This window comes from Hippocampus zosterae, chromosome 4 (assembly GCF_025434085.1).
Source record: "Hippocampus zosterae strain Florida chromosome 4, ASM2543408v3, whole genome shotgun sequence".
In the NCBI taxonomy this organism is placed as follows: domain Eukaryota; kingdom Metazoa; phylum Chordata; class Actinopteri; order Syngnathiformes; family Syngnathidae; genus Hippocampus; species Hippocampus zosterae.
Genome location: NC_067454.1, coordinates 12,354,446 through 12,374,032, shown reverse-complemented (window position 1 = coordinate 12,374,032; position 19,587 = coordinate 12,354,446). Strand labels below are relative to the sequence as shown.

At 42.9% G+C, this 19,587-nt stretch overlaps 2 protein-coding genes and 2 long non-coding RNA genes across 5 annotated transcripts; 2 read left to right on the top strand and 2 right to left on the bottom strand.

Annotated features, from left to right (window-relative positions):
- Positions 1-416: 416 nt before the first annotated feature.
- On the top strand, positions 417-1,742 carry LOC127599453 (uncharacterized). Its single transcript, XR_007962119.1, has 2 exons — positions 417-541; positions 1,109-1,742. It is a non-coding gene; the product is annotated as an uncharacterized LOC127599453 (long non-coding RNA).
- Positions 1,302-8,698, bottom strand: ppm1g (protein phosphatase, Mg2+/Mn2+ dependent, 1G). Its single transcript, XM_052063410.1, has 14 exons — positions 8,535-8,698; positions 8,125-8,261; positions 7,289-7,358; positions 7,052-7,137; positions 6,829-6,958; positions 6,599-6,710; positions 5,530-5,732; positions 5,246-5,439; positions 5,041-5,169; positions 4,057-4,159; positions 3,771-3,902; positions 3,363-3,492; positions 3,155-3,251; positions 1,302-2,564 (listed from the first exon to the last, which is right to left on the bottom strand). The coding sequence occupies exons 2-14, from the start codon at positions 8,233-8,235 to the stop codon at positions 2,331-2,333; spliced, it is 1,731 nt and encodes a 576-aa protein (XP_051919370.1). The 5' UTR covers positions 8,236-8,261; positions 8,535-8,698; the 3' UTR covers positions 1,302-2,330.
- A 2,735-nt stretch (positions 8,699-11,433) lies between these two features.
- LOC127600104 (uncharacterized) lies at positions 11,434-12,102 on the bottom strand. 2 transcript variants are annotated; one of them, XR_007962274.1, is made up of 3 exons: positions 11,875-12,102; positions 11,731-11,793; positions 11,434-11,611 (listed from the first exon to the last, which is right to left on the bottom strand). It is a non-coding gene; the product is annotated as an uncharacterized LOC127600104 (long non-coding RNA). The 2 variants fall into 2 exon arrangements; XR_007962275.1 differs by lacking the exon at positions 11,731-11,793.
- Positions 12,103-12,619: 517 nt separating this feature from the next.
- Positions 12,620-14,181, top strand: mis12 (MIS12 kinetochore complex component). The gene is made up of 2 exons (XM_052063575.1): positions 12,620-13,246; positions 13,758-14,181. Exons 1-2 carry the CDS (start codon positions 12,854-12,856, stop codon positions 14,013-14,015), a joined length of 651 nt encoding a protein of 216 aa, XP_051919535.1. The 5' UTR covers positions 12,620-12,853; the 3' UTR covers positions 14,016-14,181.
- Positions 14,182-19,587: the final 5,406 nt, after the last annotated feature.

Genomic DNA, 19,587 nt, shown 5'->3' with positions numbered 1-19,587 from the left:
ACGGGTTTCAAGATACTTTTGGACCGCTTCAAGAGTTTAAATTTACTCTAGACTGCGTGTATGATGGTGGCACAGTGTGATAGTGGGTAGCACATCCAGGCCTTCTTGGACTTTGCATGTTCTTCTTATATTTGTGTGGTCTTTATGCAGGCCCTCAGTCTACATCCCACATTCCAAAAACATGCTTGTTAGGTTTATTGAAGACTCTAAATTGTCCATAGTTTGCACTCACACTACCTCTCAAGGCCTTTCCCACAGTTTGGGGCTCCCTCCGATCAATGAACAAAGCTGGCTCGATGGATCCTACACGAAAACTTGTAATCTACACTGTGAGGACAAAAAAACATCCTGCCTGTTTAAGTCAAGCGGAAGTGTGCTTGCATGTGTGTGTGTGTGTCCATGCTGACGCTTTTAGAATCCAGGGACAGTATGTTTCCTCTCAGTCTTTCTATTGTTCCTGCAGCAACAATGATCCTTCCAAAGGGGAGCAGCAGTCTATAGGAAGACTATGACAAGCATCCTGAACACTTGGCAACTTAAAGTAAGATGGAAAGAAGGGACAGGCTAACTTTTGTATTCAAAGGCCACATATTAGTTTCAAAGCGAGAGCGAGAGAGAGAGAGAGAGAGAGAGAGAGGGAGAGAAGCGTGCATAGATGATGAAATATATTGAGAGCATGCATTCTGCACATACGCACGTATTTTGTCCATATTTAAAGGGGCATTTTTGTCATATATGGTCAGGAAAGTGTGTGGTCCTTAGGTGGCCCCCTCAGTAGCACAGATGGAAAAACTGTGGCCCCCTGCGGCATTTAAGTTTCCCATGCCTGATGTAAATGGTTGGTGAGGCTAATTCAAGAATATCTGGCCCACAGGGCATGGGTTGCCACAGCAGATGTAAAGTTAAACTCCATGAATCCCCTCGCAGTTTCAGCATCAGTTCCTATGCAGTCACTGTGTCGCTAATCAATGAAAAGTACTTTTATCACCCGAAACATAAGTTTTTGGTTGTTTTTTTTAATGTATTAAAATTGTCAGTGCCTTGTGAAAATAATGTCCAAAACCGTTACTTTTTCCTTCTTGTGTTTGTATTTACTTTTTCTATCTAGGTGCAGTCTTTGGGACTACTATGTTGCGGTTGGGGCCCTCTTGAGCAATCCCGTAATTCATCCTCCTGTCACTCAAACATCGTTGCTGCCCTCTGCTGGGCTTTTGCATCACTTTGAATGATCCGGAAAGAAGGTAAGAAAACCATGTGAGACACACGTGAGTTGCGAAACACACTTTTGCTTTTGTAAAAAAAAAAAAAAAAAATTGAATGTACTTACATACTGGTGTCAAAAGAGAATGCACCAAAAATGTTACACAGACATACAATTAAAAAGAAAAGGTGATTTTAATCTTCACGTACAAGGACTGGGGGGGAGGGGGGGGCTATGTACAGGAGGGCTAATTAAGAACGCAAGACACCAACTTACAATCATAAGGAGTTGAAAGTCTTGAATTCAAATTGTACCACTCAAAAAAAAACTTGGTGCTTCGCCTCCACAGATCGCGACGATCTTATAAAGAGATAGCGCTATTCAGGTACAAATTGCCTTTGTTTAATATAATTCCTAAACAAAAAAAATAATATCTTGAAAACGGTGATATAATGAATGTCTCTGGATGGACGTCTAAGGATGTTTGGGGGGATAAAAAATACTTTCTCGCTTCCAGAAATTCATTTAAACATTGACGACATGTAGGAAGGAAGGAAAAAAAAAAGGGAGGGGGGGCAACCAATACAGCACTAAACTCAAAACACGCTCTTGGTCTGTCTCATCACCGCTTTACAGCAAACATGGCACCTGTGCTCTGCCTGCAGACAATCTAAAGATGGACAAATAAACGCAAATCACAACTTTTATGGCACTTGGCAGTGGCGCAGACTGCTTCAGAACACCCCAGGAGTATTGTGCAGGTGTTGGGCAAAATGAAAGCTGGGGACAGAAACGCAAAGTAAGCTCAAACTCCCATGAAAATGAAAGTGTGCGAAAGCCAGGTAGAGAAAATTCGGGGCGGTTCAGAAAAAGTCGGGAATGAACCAAAGCGTGGTCTAAATGTAGGTAAGGAAAAGATGAATTGCTCTAGTTGCCACTGAATGGCAAGGGCTGGAGGGAGGGTGCTCGTCGTCATTACCAATGTCAGCAAAGGACAGAAACAACTTGTGAGTTTAAAGTGAGGATCCACCTAAAACAGAAAACTTTGTTTCATGGTGAAGTGAGCATTGTGTGAGGTCAGTTACTTCATTTCTTATGACCAGCTGCTCGCGCCCCCAACAGTTCTTCCTTAGCTTTGGTCACTTTTGGGCTTTTTGCCGTCATTCCCGTTGTTCTTGAGCTCGGCTCCCCTCGCCGCCGCCTTCTCCTCTTGCTCCTCCTCCGGGTGCTTCCTCTTCTTCGTGTCATCTGACAGGGTCTGTGCGAGGCACGGGTGCGGTCGGAAGGTGACAATCATGCAGGTCATGTTGTCACATCCTGTCCCGTCTCCAGATGTGTCTGGGGCCAAACAATGGTCCAAAAGCTGAGGAGGGAAACAAATCATAAAGGTAATTTGTCAGGCTGGTGGGGAGAGGGGGGGGATTATGTCAGTGTAGGGTTCAACCATTTTGAAAAATAATCTAATTGCAATTATTCATCGTCAATATTAATATTGCAATTTAATACATAATTATTTTTTCAAGAACCTCTTCACAAATATTGAAACAAGCAATACATCAATCTGTATTAAAATAAACAATATTAGATTTAAGATGTGCGATACATTAGTGGCAATAAACCACCTGAAACAAGCACTTGGCTTTTTAATTGTTCACTATCTGCCGAAGTTCTGTTCAGTGTGAAGTTTGCTTCCATTTGTAACTCCCATTTTTGCCTGCAACTCAAGTCGCTTGTGTGACACCTCATATCTCGAAATTCATATTGACGTTGGGTCACTCGTAAGTGGAGGAACCATTGAAGTCCAGTTCAACACCACCGCACAACAACAACAACCACAAAAATGACTTTTTTGTTTCGTGAATAAATCTCTGACACAGTCGATCAAGATTTCTTGAATCGGATTAGGTCATGTGTAGGCGTGCTTATGTGATGTTTTTTTTTTTTTGGAATCACCTCCTCCACAATGGACGAAAGCGGTCTGGCGCCGCTCTGGTCCGGCTTGATCCTGTCGCTGATGAAGTCTACCACCTCCTGACTGCTCAACACATTCCTGCGTGAACGTTATGAGAAAACGAGGCTCAGCCACAGGCCAAAAGTAACGACGGCAGCAACGTGAAGCAACTATTTCGCAGAGAGTATTTCAAAGTTAAAAGCTTCCCACCAGATGCCGTCGCAGGCGATGACCATGAAGTCGTGGTCATCGTTGAGGGTCAAAACTTTCACGTCGGGCATGGCCGAAATCATCTGCTCCTCTGGGGGCAGGACCTTGTTCCTCTTGTAGAAATGATCACCTGAGAACACGGAGGACAGCGCAGATCAGCAACATTAGTCTGTGAATATTTTTGGTCAAGCGTTTAGAAAACCCGCGTAAATTAATGTGCATTGTCCATTTTAAAGAAATGAAATTCAGAAAAGTCACAAACATAGTTTGACAAAGTAAAGAGGAATAATAAAAGGGGAATGAATAATTGCACACACAAACACAAAGTATTTGTACTTTGAATTATCGGTTTCAGATGTGCAGTCGTACCAAACTGAGTGGCTATTGGGTAATAACGTGCATACATACCAATGGCTCTAGAGAGGTTCAGTCCGCCATTGACCCGTCCGTCCATGGTTACTTTGCCTCCAGCCTTTTTAATACGAGACAGCTCCAACTCATCCTCAGGCTTATGGTCATAAGACATGTCCACCGCTTTCCCTGCGGAAAAGCCAGAAGTTGTGCCACAGCCATAGAACAGTGTCAAAATCCAGCTCTGAACATCTCAGTAACCAAAAGAGCCACACGTTCCGGTGTTTAAATAGAGAAAAGCAACTATTTGTGGCAGACACAAAGCAAAATATGGGCTCGTTACCTCGCTCTGAGACCACGCAGCGGGAATCTCCAGCGTTGGCCACAATCAGCTGTTTGCCTCGGATCAGAGCCACAACAGCAGTGGTGCCGCTGTCTGAGCCAGGCTTCAATCCAGCGCCCCCCAAAACACAAGAGCCTGGTTACACTTTGAAAGATGCTTACTGAACTACAAGGACATTCACTGTGGTACAATTTTCCAACAAAAACAAAAAAAGGGGTTACTAAGGCACAATCATCATCAACAAATTATAGTCGGTGACTAACACTCACACACATGCTGATGGACCCTTGTCCACACAGTGTTCTTACTTGAAAAGAACCGTATGAGGTTCTACAAAGAGTATGTTTTTTCCCAAAAAACAAACAAACAACATTTTCAAGGAAAAAGCGGATTGCTCTCGCTGCTGTATTTGCATCACAATAATAAAAAGAAGAAACGGGCAGTAAATAAAGAAGTCAGCATGTGTGTGTGTGGATACTTTTGACAGGCAGTTTTGCCAATGATCATCCAATTCATTTTTAAGCATTCGTGCATTTTGGCGAGAGTCTTTCCACGGGTCACAATGAAATTAAACCAAGGGGTTGGCCACTCATGAAAGTGAGTGGCGGTACCGGATACATTGCTCAACGAATTCGGTCACGTGGCTTGAGTGTGCAACGGACCAAAGTGACGGGAGAAGAACACAGTGCAACTTATGTGACGCATGACTGATGATCACATCCCCTTTTACTTGTTGGTGTTTTAATTTGTTGATATTTTGTGCTTGCTACTTTTTTCACACTCATAAGAAGAATAGAATTGATTGTCTTTCTTTTGCATTGTGTATCATATTTTGCTTCTTTGATTGTTGAGGCTTGGTGGGGTTTATTTTGAAACACAATTTAAGAAAAAACAACTACAGTAAAAACGCAATTAGACAGGCACAAAAGACAAAAGGTGTCAAACCGTTTCATTAAATAAAAACACCTTCTTCCGGGTACACACCTCCTCTTTGCCATTCATTCCAGGTAGACTCATTTCCTCATCATCTTCATCCTCAGAGTCTTCCTCTCCCTCTTCAGTATCCTCTTCTAACTCACTGCTGTCAACCTCCTCCCCTTCTTCACTGCCATCCTGAACCAGCACAAGAACATCAGCATGTTGTTCTACTGTCTTGACCAACCCAGCAATCAGACTCTGTTCCCCTCACCTCTTCTTCACTGCCCTCGTCTTTCTCCTCCTCGTCTTCACCCTCCCCTTCAGACTCCTCACTGTCATCGAAGAATCTGGACTTGGAATCGCCTTCAGTTTTGGAGGACGAAGAACATGAGGGGCCTGCGTCCACCTCAGCTTTAGCGGCCTTGTCATCACCATTGGAGCCTCCTGAGCCGTCACAGTCTGCTGCTGCGGAGGCGAAACGAGCACAAAAGTCTTCAAGACTGAAATTGCATTCAGGTGAGACTTAAAAGGATGACCAGGATCAAGTGATATTACCTGAGCCACAGACTTCATCGCTAAGGGTTTTGCGGCATGCCCGCAGCTTGGACCCGCAGTCTGCTCCGTCGTCCTCCTCCATTCCATTGCTCTCCTCCTCCACCTCTCCATTCACACTCCCTTCCTTCTTTGGTCCTTCCTCACATTCCCCCTTGTGTCCAGAGGCCTTTGGAGACTGGCCCGATGCTTTCTTCACGGTTGCGCTGGAAACAAGAAAGTAGAAGGAAATCTTTGCTTTGCCTGTGAGAGCGAGTCATTTTCAACATTTTCGATTGGTCAAAAATGGACAGTCTTTGCGACCAAAATGCACAGGTGAAGTCAGTGAATGGGGCATTGGCTCCAGATTCTCAAAATATACACGCCCACTCCTTTATTCTGGCCCATTTCCTTGCTTTGTGGCAATTTGCTTATACTCTGAAACATCCTGCCATGTTTGTGTCAATAAAAATGACCGGTACACAGTACAGTAAATTGTTTGTGGAATCTCAGAACACAATAGAGGGTTCACCGTGTTCTCTTTGAAACATATCAGTCGTTGTCAGGTGTCGTTTTATAATGCAGAGTAATTTATAGCTTCATACACACACAGTGGAAACTTTAACGGCACTAGCATATGTCAGAGTACAGCTCGTGAGCATAGAAAAGCATGTTTGTTTCTCTTTGGCTTTTTTGGAGACAGAAAATTACAGAAAGATAGTTGCATTTTAATGTGAAGCGCAAAAGGTTAGCCTCTCTGGATATTATTAGCGTCATCCACCAAAGGGTGTCGTTTCTTTTTATTGCTTTTAACTTGTTTTTCACAATTTTGACAGTCAAGAAAGGTAAAATTCTGTTGTGACCTAATACTCTTGTTCACATATCCAAGTTGTTTAAGAGTTTTAGTCTTAGGTCACAACATTATATTTGCACTAGTTCCAAGAATGCTAAGATGTCACTAAAAGCAAATAGTTTTTATGACAGCAACAGAATCACCATAATGGGGATTAGTGTCATGTATATTTCTTCCTGGTGTGGGAGATTGTTTCAACGTGGAAATTGGATATTCCGAAAACAAAGACATTGCGCTTACCTGCTAACAGTGGCTTGTTTGTTAGCGTTCTTATTCTGTCCGTAGCGCACGAGCAGCTCCTCGATGGTCATCGTGGCCTCCTCATGAAGTAACGCCGCCTCCTCTGTGTCCACTGGATAGAAGACAGAACAAACAGCATAGAGCGAGAGAACATGAGAGATTGCCATTAGGAGCACTGTACCCCACGAAATGGGGGGCTGTAACCTCCCTCTATTTAAGGAGCCACTCACCGTCATCCTCGTCTGCCACTTTTTGAATGGGGGGCTCCTCGATGGGACGCCTGGCGATCTGCACCAGTTCCTTGATGACGTCCTCTGTGGTGATTCTGCAGTCGATGGCCAAGAAGGCATCCTCCAGTGCCTATGAAGAACACACGCAAAAACAAAGTCTATAAGTAATCTCAAGTGAAGAGCCCCCATTCTGAAATATGTACTTCTCAGCAACACGCCCAACCTTCTGTAATTTGCCATCTTTGTAGGTTTTCTGCTCCTTGATGATATCAGGAAGGTACTTTGAGCAATAAAGAGCCACTTCTTCTCCTAAAAGGGAAGAGCAGCTCATAATATCTCAGCAATGGTGAAAGAAGCTGGACAAAACAAGTGTGGAATACTCAGTGAATATGATTTTGATTTTTTGTGTTCAATAGCAATGAGTCATTCATAAATGAACAGTGTGTTCAACAACGTTTACCTCCATGGCCATCATACACAGAAAACATGGCGGTCTCTTCGTCAAACTCGGGGATACAATTGTGAGCATCCTGTTCCATAAACATACGTACACAAAATTAATATTGATCCAGATTTGAATGCTGTATAGTATTGGATATCAACTACAAGACTTTGCAATCAGTGCCACTGAAGTCACTTTACTGTTATCAAAAACAGACAAACAATGTACCATACATGCAAATAAGCTTAATGTTGCTTAATGTCAGAAAACTGCTATGAATCGTCACCAAAATTCACATGCATGTGTCTACTCATGCCCACTTCAACCTTTTAAAATCAAAACAGTCACCACAGGACTGTATTCTGAATTTTAAAACTCTATGGGGAGTTTTTCTCCCCATAGAGGTTCACTGTAGAGAAAAAGTGTCACGTTGCTTAAGCAACGTTAGTAAACAATAACCAACTGGCATCAAAATTCATGTGCACATCTCTACCTACGCCCACTTGAATCTCTGAAAAATATCGAAATGATCACTCCAAACTTTTGGATTAAGCATTTTTCTCCTTACAATGGATTGAGCGCCTATGGAGTGAAGATGTTGATATCCATAAAATCCAGAATATTTGTGCTATTAATTTGATATTGTTAGAGATTGATGTGGGTATGGGTAGAGATGTCCACATAGGTTTTGGTCAACATTGATCGCAGTTTTCTGACTTCAACGGACACTAAGCTTTTGTTATGGAGAGGAGGTCCAAAATATGGTGGTGATTGTTTTGATATTTTCACTGGTTCAAGTGGACCCGACAAGATACATGCAAGTACATTTTGATAAGGACGGGCATTCGGCTCACCTCCATGGAAACCCGCCAGCCCTGCATAGCGGAGAAGCCGTAGCTCATGGTGCTGTTGCCGCCATCTGAGGAGGTCTTGGTCGTGTTCGGCTGCGACAGATAAGTCCCCATGGTTGCCGGTTGCTGTGGCTTCACACCTGAAGAGACGACACGCAATAAACATTTCATTTAGCTTCACAGGTTTTGCTAGTCGCATTCAGTCTTGCTCTTTCTACGGTTGCTAGCTAGCTAGCGTTAGCAACACAACAACAAAAAGTGGATGCTCGTCGGCTAGCTAACATCATCATGCTAACAAGAGCCGACTAAACTTCCACAGCGCAATCTTTGCCCCCCGTCATACCAACGGAGCACGGTGGATCTGATGATGACATACAATCACACACATTATACAGACAACAGGGTGAGCTTACACGTGGATTCAGGAGAGGGAGATTCACATAGGAAAGGCTACACGTGTGGAAGCGAAAAGCCGCTACGAGGAGACAAGCCGAGAAAAGGAACACGGAAAGTATACGAAGTGACACCGCGCATGTCCCTTTTTTTCCGCCAAACAGGGGGCGTGTCTGACGGTTACGTCATGTGCGCCGCTTATAATACTTGCCGCTAGGTGGCGGCGGACTGCAAGTGTGACCTTCAAGAATTACAGTCCAATGAATCCTGTCACCGAGTACAAGTCATGTCTTCTTTAAAACCTACCCTGAAGACAAAAGGTTGACGATAAGCCCAGCCAGTTTCAGCAAAAATTGGAGATATAATGTTTTTGATGTTGTTGAGCACAGGGGCACCCAGACATTCCCTGCAGTTTTCCACTGACTCTTGCGTAGGACAGAACTGGGTACACCTACACTAACAGTCACTTTTCTTTCTCCCCTCGGTGTAGGCACAGGTGTAGCCACATCTGATGTGGCCTCAAGGTTTTGTCGCGATGATTGTAGTAATTGCTCAACCGGTCTAGTAAACCCTGTAGGTCACAGTTTGACTTTTGAACACTTTTTTGACTAAGTGTGACTTCCTCGTGGTTAGCTGAAATCTGTCGAAAGTTCACTTCAACGGGATCGCCTTCCCTGCATTGACACTGACTTAGAATACCTAGCCTTGTTCTTTGAGTCAACCAGATATCCTCTGGAGAAAAGTTGATGACTTGGACTGGGAGAACATGGCTATGGGTAGAGACTACCGTCGGTACAACAATCAATCCTCCTGGTAATTGGATACAGTATTTCCAGGTTCAAGCAACATGCTTACAGCAACATTGGACGACCTCCTTAGGCCCCTTGCATAAACTGTTGCAACAGAAAAAGACAGTATTCTTACTTTGTTTTTTCCTATGACACGAGCAGTTGAAACCTTCTCTATGAACTCTGTTTCTTGCACTCGCTGGAAAGCCTCTTTTCAGGCAAAATCCAATTTCCCTCCAAAAGTGGTGTCAAACTGTGCCAATGCCAAATGTTGACATCGCTTGGTAATGTTCATTCCAATAATTCCCTGAAGAGATTGGCCAGTCTCATCTGTGCTATCTTGGATTATTAAATCCACACTCAGGGATCATTGCTCAGTAGCATTGCTTGCACATCCAACTCAACATAACCTAAATGGGGTAGAGGCACGTTATTTGCTGTGGTTAGTTTAAGCCATTTAGCAGTACAGTGCATATCCTCATCTCCTCCATTAAGACAGTTTCTGAAAAAACTTTCTGTGAGGGTGCTTACATTGCTTCCGGAGTCCAGTATGCATTATTTTGCACCTATTTGTATTGTCTACTTCAGGGCACTTGCCTACAGCCCTTTCTATAAAACGTTTTCTCGTCAACATATTACCTGAGCCTCCACTCCAACCCCTCACAACAGTGGAGGATTCCCGTTTCCCTGGACCGCTGGGTTGGACACAGTAGGACGTTGGTATGGCGGTTTGCGTATCACCGGGCACTGTCTTGCCATATTAGGTCCAACTCCTTCACACCGCAGACAAATTGGTTGGCCTTCAGTCGTATACTTGGATTGAACTTTAGGACTGCCATTTGCCATGGTGAGTCAAGTCAAGTCAACTGTATTTATAGAGCACTTTCAAACAGCCATTGTTGCATACAAAGTGCTGTACATGGAGCAATTTAACATATACAATAAACAGTCCACGGACTGCATTTGTGAACTCACTAATAGCCTTTCCCTGTTGGGAACTTATTTTAACTAGGTACTTTACTGTTTAGACTTCAGTGATTATGTTTCTCTTCTCTAAAGTCACATCCTTGTGATCACTAACTAGGTTTCTGTTCTTTGCAACACTAGTGTGTTGTGGTTGGCCTTCAAGGGCCCACATCATTGCCTCATTTCTCACGTCAAATACCGGTAGACTACTTTCTGGTTTCTCTCTGAGCAGCCTACGCAATTCACGCCTCAAGGTGGAGTCTCGCACTCCCTCAACGAACTGATTTCGAATAGCTAACTGAGACTGTGACTGTTGGAATCAGCTACCACTGACTGACTGTTGGAGGGCTGAATTAAGCAGCTGCGAGAGAGCATATGAAAATTCACGCAATTCTTCTCCATCTAGTTGTTTGCGAGCATAGAAAGCATGTAGGAGCTGCGGGACAGTGCGTTTTTCTCGAAAGGCTTCACACAAACATGAAAACACATCTACTTGGTCTTCTTGTAGACCTCTCGTTCTTATTGCCCGTTCCACTTCCTCTATAAATTCATCAACAGTGTCAACATCTTTCCCATTCTCACCAGAAAAAGGTATAATGTGTTTTTCCCTTGGGATGTAAACCATTGATCTTGGCTGAACATTACCCAAACTTGCCAGGCTTGACATGACAGCCTCCTGTTTTCGATTGAGTTCTCTGTGAGTGTGATGCGGTCACACAGATACGACCTTCATCACCCAATTGTAAAGAACTTGGGTCGTCCTCGCTGTGGGTTCCTGCCAGGATGGCAGCTGCTTTCATGTTGTCCTCTGACATTTTCAGGTCTCCGTTCCAAGGTATTTAACGCAGCAAAGCGCAACAGTCACAAAAAGTCAATCCATTTCTCTTCTGGTAGCTTTGAAGACTTGCTTGTGTCCCATGATGCATGTCGATGCGAATTTGCTCCACATTCAGCCAGACGAACCACAGCTTGGAAACGAAGGCCTCACTCCATCGACAGTCCGCACTCTGGCATTAGGACTGCTTCACTTTTCGCCACTACTGTTGTCTATTATACTCAAACTCACACTATCCACTACAACCTCAGAATTTAATAGGGAATCCCATTTCTGACACCAAAATTGTATAGCCGGGTCTTTGGAAAGACTGGACTGAACACAAAATTATTTTTATGTGGGCTTTATTCCCGACTGGACAATGAAAAATTGTACAGCATTAAGAGGAAAGACTGAGTGAGACGTTAACTGAATTTTAAAAGCGTTGGAAAAGGGAGCTAAGAGATTAAAGAAGAGTATCTAACAGATTAAAGACAATTACACCATAATAGACAACAGCAGTGGCTTGCTTAATAGAGAAACTGAAATAAAAATACATTATTTCCAAGCCACAATACTTCATTAAACTTCAAGTGCAGAACAAATAATCATTACAACCCAAATGTTTTAAGATGCAGACACACTTACTCAATACGTCCCGGTGTTTTGGGTGCAAACAAAGCATGTGGAAAAACACAAATGATCTCCCCTCTACAGAACAGATAACAGTTCATATAATTTCACAGTCCAAAAAAAAACATATTTACATCTTGTAATGTTGCAAACACTTACGCTGTACAGCTGTTCACGCGACTCACTAGTGGTAGATTTCAAGCTCCAAACCACAATATTTTGCTCTACAAATACCATTCAAATAATTAATCATCAGTCCAAAATTAACACCTAACATGCGTCATGGTAAACTAGCTACCAATTACCTGAATATCGTCAGGGTTACAACGACGATCATGGGTGTATCAAGTTGGGAATAGCAGTAGGCACTAGTGATGTGTCGTTCGCGAACGACCGGCTCTCAGAGCCGGCTTCTAATAGGGAGCCGCTCCCTATTAGAGTCTGCACTCTGCAATTGCAGTTTGTGATCAGAACTGTTGCGCTCTATCTTTTATCGTCATTATTCTCATTCAGAGTTTGCTTCGTGTACAATTCACCGAGGGCACGAGCAAAGAATAGGAATCTAGGAGGGCCCAGGGAAGCACTTTAAAACGGTACGTGTGAGCTACGATAGTTAAAAGGCTGCAAAAGTGCGTCGCATGCCTCAGTTTCAGGCTGTTTCTCATCAGGGCGTGCGTGCGCGTGCGCGCGTGCCGGTAAGGGTAGATCCCCGGAGGTTAGTTGATCGAAAAGTAGATCTTCGATCCAAAAAGTTTGAGCACCCCTGTGCTAGAGCTTATGACTTTAGGTCGAAAGCCGTACTACACCGTGAACCGGTCGCCAGCCAGTCAGTCGCAGAGATGGGGACCACCCACAGTTCCACACCATCACCGAGTGGCACACCAGATAGGAGAGTCAACATCTGCAACTTCTTAAAGGAATCATTCATAAAATGTTTTTACTGTACTATTTTCAATTCTATGGTTGTACTTTGTGGGAAAAATGTTTGACAGCCATTACAGTAGCGCGCTTCTCGTGGTTGCAATTCCATTTATCGTCACTTGGTTGCAGTAGAGTGTGATAGAGTTGTCTAACTCCTGCCAACGTCACTGAAAGAAGAAGAAACGATCAAGACGAAGCGGGAAAAGTCAAAACAAGGATGGATGGCAGAGAAGATACTTGCGAGGAGACCGGCATTCTGCCCGCGTCGTCTTTAGAACTATACGAGTCGCAGTTTTTCGGCTTCACGCCGCAAACTTTCATGTTCCGTCTCTCCAGCGCCTTCTTGGAATGTCTTTGCGACATTTTAAACGTGGTGGAGAAAGTATGTGTGCGACAACTGAGTAAAGGCGAGTTGGACGCGACGACCGAGGAGAAGATCCGCGTCCAGGCTAGAGAGTGTAGCCGCAAACTGCAAGCGTTTGTGGGAGAGAGCTTCCAGCAGCTGTCGGAGCGGATGGAGGAGCAGCTGGTCACCCGCTGTTTCTCCGTCCCGCCCAACGTCCTACTGAAGGAGGACGAGTGTCACAGGAAACATCCTCCGGACACACAGGCGAGTCATATCAAGTAATTTGGACATTATTTACCCTTTAATGTAAGCAAGTTGAAGGGATCACACGTGCAGCGTTTTGGTGGTCTTTTCAAATGAAGATTTTCAGCCTAACGTTCAAATAAACCACACCGGGAAACATGAGCCGTTGTAACAAATACCGTACTATTAGTTCATGTGTCTTACAGGTACAGTAGTCGTTTCCATAGCTGTTTCTATACATAAGAGCTCTCGGGAACAAGGAGAATAGGGGTCGTAGTGTTTTGTTTTGTCCTCCTGTTCTGAACTGCCAACATGGTCCACAAACCAAAAGTGATCTCACGATCGAAGGCTTGTGTTTTTAATGAAGAAAATTAGCCCTGTATTGCATAAAAACATAAAACAAAAGAGAATATAATGAGCTAATCAAAAATTTAAAGCATGTAACAGCATGTTTATCATTATCGATACTAATTATCACCACTAATACTATAATGAACTCTCATTTTGTACTACTATACTTCCCCACTTCTAGGAGATGCTCAGACTGGAGTCGTCCTTGACGGAGGTCCGCAGAGCTTATGAGGCCGAGGTGTGTGCTCGAAATGCACTGCAGGCTGAACTCGAGGAGCAAGCGGAGGTACAGAAGCAGCTGGATGGCTTCTTGGCTTGGCTCAGGGAAGGAAAGGGCAGTTTCCAGGAAAGTTTCCAACCGGTGGCGACATCCATAAAGACATTGCAAAAGGTCATTGTGGACGTGTGCAACAAGGCGCCGAATCATCGCTCAACTTAACTTACTATGCGCTTTAATTTGATTGTTACCCCAAGATATCTGCACTCCTTTAAGTGAACTTAGGAGAGAGCTGCTGCAAATATTCACCCTTGTCTAAAAAATGTTTGTATATTTTAAATGACTACCGTAATTACTGTCTGCTGAACAATTAACATTAAAAAAGAAATCAAGACCCTGTGATCACCAGCAGAGGGCGTGTCCAGCTAATCATTCACACCAGAAGACAAGCCCGAGCACCAACTCTTTTGCGCCTTGGACAGGTTTCGCGTAATATTTTGATGAACCTAAAGAGAAAAAGATGTAAAACAAATAATTAAAAACACAACTCACTATTTTGCTGACCGTAGTTTTGCTGTTTCTCTTCATGAAGGTACTCCCATCTTAGAGTAGCGGAATTGGGAGACAAAGACACCTAAGTGTCTTACTTGTCAGTCTACTCAGTAATTTTATTTATAATTATAATTTTAGGTCGCCGTCTTTGCTGAAAACCTGCTTCACAGATTCCCAAGGAAAGACACATACAAGCATGAAAATGCCAGCTTCATACGAAAAGCTATGAGATTCATACACAGAGAGTCTGACTGTCAAGTCAAGTCAAGTCAACAGTATTTATAGAGCACTTTCAAACAGCCATCGCTGCATACAAAGTGCTGTACATGGAGCGATTTAACATATACAATAAACAGTAAGACGAATCAGTAATAAGTAATAAGTAATAAGGCGGTAGAAAGCACCAAGCAGTAAAACCAATAGCAAATCTAAGTCATGCTGAGTCAAACGCCAAAGAATACAAGTGAGTTTTGAGGAGGGCTTTAAAGATGGGCAGCGAGGAGACTGTGAGGAAGACATGGCTACAGTATATTGGCTAAAAACTGCAATTTATGGAGCAACACAGATTCAAAATGTATTACAATGTGAGGAGCAAGTTAGAAAAGCGATTACCACACATTTAGAAAAAGTTAAATTTCTTGGTAGCCAAGCTTGACGAAAGAAAGTAGCAATCTCTACTACAAAACTGAAGGTTCTAATCCATTTCATTTGGGATTTCTCAGTCTAACTGCTTATCAGCCCCATTATACTCCTTTTACCTATTATAAAGGCTTATCATCCGTGTTACCAAAAACACAAAGCCTTCATGATCACATTTTTTAAAAAACACCCCAAATCATTTCTTTGTAATAATTGACAAAGATTTCCCCTTCACGACACGAGGGGGCACCCTCTCTGATCAGTAACATACGTCTCGCCTCACCATTCGATATGGCCAAAGCAATTCAAGTCAAGTCAGCTTTTATTGTCAAATATGCTCTATGAGTAGCATATAGCACGGATGAAATGACTTGCACAGCTGAAATTACAAAGACAAGCAATGTTCAAACCAGTAAGTGTGTGTTTTTGTAGCCTCCTTTGGATGTAGGAATGTGCATTAACCACAGAGTCGAACATAAAAGAATACTTTTTGCCACAACATTCCTGGAAAGTGTGCGAGAGAGAGAATCCAGTGTGGCTGTATTCAAACTGAAGTAAACACATATTAATCAACCTCATATTAATGGGGATGTGCAATAAGCATACACCTCAAGTGCTATTTATTGACCCCAAATAAATGTGTGATATAATTGGCTTTTCCTGACATGTTGTTTTGATTCCTGTCAGAAGATCAAAGGTTCCATGTAAGTGACTGCTATTTCAAACCATTCATAATTCACTTCACCTTTTCTCAGAAAAACAGGCCCAACGCAAAATGCTGTCAGAACCGTTTCTCACAGTAGGTATACTGTTCTTTTGCTGAACAGTTTGGTTTTTGCCCAAAATATGTTTTGTAATGATGAGCATTAAATTCCATTTTGATTTCATCGCATCCTATCAAAATTGCCCCAAACACTAGTACAAAACATTCAGGCTTCTGCTGGAAAGCAAAAACATCAGGAAAATGTCATGGGTAAAAGCAAAACCCAAACGCAGTACAACATGCCATAGCAGTCATTCCAGAGAAAAGCAGTGGACTGAGCACAGTTCACTAAGTTCACACCAAGATACTCTTTAGACTTGGGAAGGGTCCTTGTGCCTGGACAAGTACCGGTAATGTTCTACAATCACACTGCGCTGTTAGGACCAAGGCAGAACTCATAGTCGGGGACAAAGGCCTGAGGTGATTACCAGTAAAACGACAAGGCAGGGAGAACCAAAAACAGGAGATCAATCAAAGAAAGAGTGCTGGAGAGTCTTGCATGTGAGTGGAAGAACAATCTGCCAAAGAAACATGAAGCAGGAATGGCTTAGAACGTGGTTGATTGTGATTTAGAGCAGTGGTCTCTAGACCACTGTTTAGAGACTCTCTAACCACCAGTTTGTCTCTTCGAACTTGGTATTGGGCCGCACAGCCCGCCTTGGGTTAATGAGCCGAGCCATGGACCAGATCTTCCTGTGCTTTTAAAACATTCTAGTGAGTGTTGTCTTGCTATCTATCTATCTATTTTCTGGAACTGCTTAAAAGAGTCCGAGTAGAATTTGAATTATAGGACTAATGTGTTTCCACGGTCACCAGAGAAACATGATGAAATTCACGGCATTGAAATGATTGCACTTGGGTCGTTCTAGTGGCAATAGAAGACGCTTAGCATCATCAGAGAAGCCTTCATCATTTCCTGCACATAAGCTACACTTGACATATCTAGCCTACCCCAATAAAAATGTATTCTCCAGGAGACGTGGCTACAATGAATCATGTCGCACTTATAGAATGCAAAAAAAATTTGGGTGGAGTCACCCTTGTTAAAAAAATACTTAGAGCCGTGTTTCCTTACAGAGTGACATCTACCTGTCTGGCATGCACATTCAGCCATCTTTGTATAGCTCAGCTCTTGAAGCTCTTCAAGAATGTAAAGAAACGTATAAAAAAAACTGTTATGTGTACTCATACCCCTTCATCTGCTCCTTCCAATGGCAGAATTCTACGTCCCATTCAACATCTGGCTTCCCTGGGAGTGCGCTGTGTGTGCCGGTGAAGACTGTGATGTGTACCTGTCGGGGCGCGCGCGCGCGTGTGTGTGTGTGTGTGTGTGTGTGTGTGTGTGTGTGTGTGTGTGTGTGAGAGTGAGTGAAGACAGCATATGGACAGTGCCCTCCCTTCCTGTTAGGAGGGGAACTATGTCGCTGTCTGTGAACTGCCGCTTGACCCGTGACCTCATAGGCTCACCCATACACAAAGAAAAAGAGAAGCACATATAAAGCTAGATACCTACACATGTACACTGCCAGCCAGCTGTCCCTTCTCAGCCACTGTCCGGGTTAGAGACAGCGAGGAGCGAGAGTGACAGCCAGCAAAGCAGACGCAATTGTTTTCTCAGGCTGCATGAATGAGTCTGGAATTCCCTCGGATTCTTTTAAAAAACCACGTGTCGCCCAGCAGGGAAAGCGACATGCTCACAGTAGACCTCTCTTCCTGTTTCCATCATCTTTTCCAACTGCTTCTCCCCCCAGGAGGGTAGGGTAGAGGGTCACTTAGAGCAGCTGTGAGGGGATTGTACCACTTAAATGTCTTCGGCTGATCCTTCTGAACATTCTTGTTGATATGTTTCTTAAATGATACAAACTTATACAGTTCCAGACAAACCCTGCAAAAAGTGAAATTCACGATATAGAGATGTCCTATTAAACACTCCCTCGTCAACATTTTCTTGGTGGGTCATTTACGGCACACATTTTTTCAGGTCTTCAAATATACGTTTAAAGTAATACAAACACATATAGCGTATTGAGAGATAAAAATATTGTACCAACAGTCGAACAACAGAGTAACGATCCGTCTGTGTTTAGCGTAAATGAATCCCTTATTTTTTTTCAAGTCGGTTGAAATCATTGCATGTGTGTAACTATTTGATAGTGTGTTTGGAATAGAATTAGGCAAAATGAAGTATACACTGTCAACTAGTATAAGGCCAGAAGGACAACATGAAAGCAGCTAAGGCCAACATCCACACATTCCTCCAGGCATCTCTGTTCTATCCATTACAACACTCACACACAGTTCAGAAAAGGAGATTCCCCATCGAAATACAATTTCAATTGAATGTCAAACCAAGTATTTACATTTTCCCATCATTTATCAAGGAAATTTAAAATAAAAAAATCCCCAAATTGGCTCACTGTTTCAAAGTGACACAGATTATCCCTCCTCCAGGTTGAAAGAGATCTTTTCCATACCTTTAGCCGTGAACAGTGGTGAAAAGAATAGTTTAAAAAAAACTGAGTTGTACATTGCGGGTGCGAAGGAGGAGATGAGAAGAGGAGAGGTTAAAAGAAGAAAGGAGATGAAGAGGAGCAGAGCAGCAGCTGGCAGGTGTCGGGAGTCACAAAGGACCATCTGTCCATTGAGTGCCATCTCCATCTATGCACATGTTTGCACATAAACACGTACACAAGCACATGTTCACCCTCCTTTTCCCCGTGGCGGTAAAATACAACTTTGAGTTCCAGTCTGGAACAAATCTGTACCCGAATGTGTTGAATGGGAGTGTGAGCATGCATGTGCGCATGTGTGTGGCATTCAACTCTTGCTGTGAGCTCCTCAAACTTCCTCAACGATGAGCCAATAGGACACACACACTATGTTGACCCCTGACATTTCACCTTAAGCCCGTTCCCTGGGGATTTTGTATGATTGCATGCGCTGCCTGGATGTCAAGTATCCGTGTAAGCAGCGTGGACAGTTTCGGGAAGTGGGGGTGGGGGGTGGTCAGCCAGGAGCTCTTTTGGAATTTTTAATGGGGTTAAATGCTGTTTAGTTGGCAATAAAGTAACTCATAGTTGAGCTGTTGAAGTGGAAAAACAAACTTGAGAGCAATGCGTCGTGTAAGTTAATTTGGGTGTAAATCCAGATCGAGGAATTTACTATTTGAGTCACACTGTAATCATTCCTCACCACCCCAGATTACAAATAGTAATCCCATCTGTCAAATATGAACATCCTCTGCCCTTCTATATCAGGGATGCCCAGCACTCTGAATTACCCCTTCATTAATAAAAAAAGAAAAGGTTTTGGTGGATGTTAGGGGGCGGGGGGATTGTACATGTTTCCTCTCCTACAAAGAATGACTTACTATTGCGGCACACACAAAGTAGTGTGTTGTTGCAAAACAACATGTAGACAAGGTGATATTTTGGAAAAAGAATATGTAAGCCTTTGGCAATATTGTTAATTAAAATAAAATATACAAGTTTAATACGTACATATTTATTTAGTCCCACAAAAGAGAATTTTGAATATTGTTTAGATATATGAAGCATCAAAAGTGTTTTTTGTTTTCTTATTCTGTGAATAAGATATGTGAGTCTATTAAAAGCCAAGTAGCACTTTGTTTATGCTAGAAGAGAATGAAGAGAATTAGCTTGTTGTGAAATCAATGTTTTGTTTTTTTACATTTTGGAATCGGCAAAGCTGAGCTGGTTTTGAAATAAAATCTAGTAAAATAATCGTCCCTAATTGTATTTTGCCACACTAGCTTCACCTATTGCTATGAATCTGCAGTATGATGGAGTAATGCTAGAAAGACAGCATTCACTAATTGGG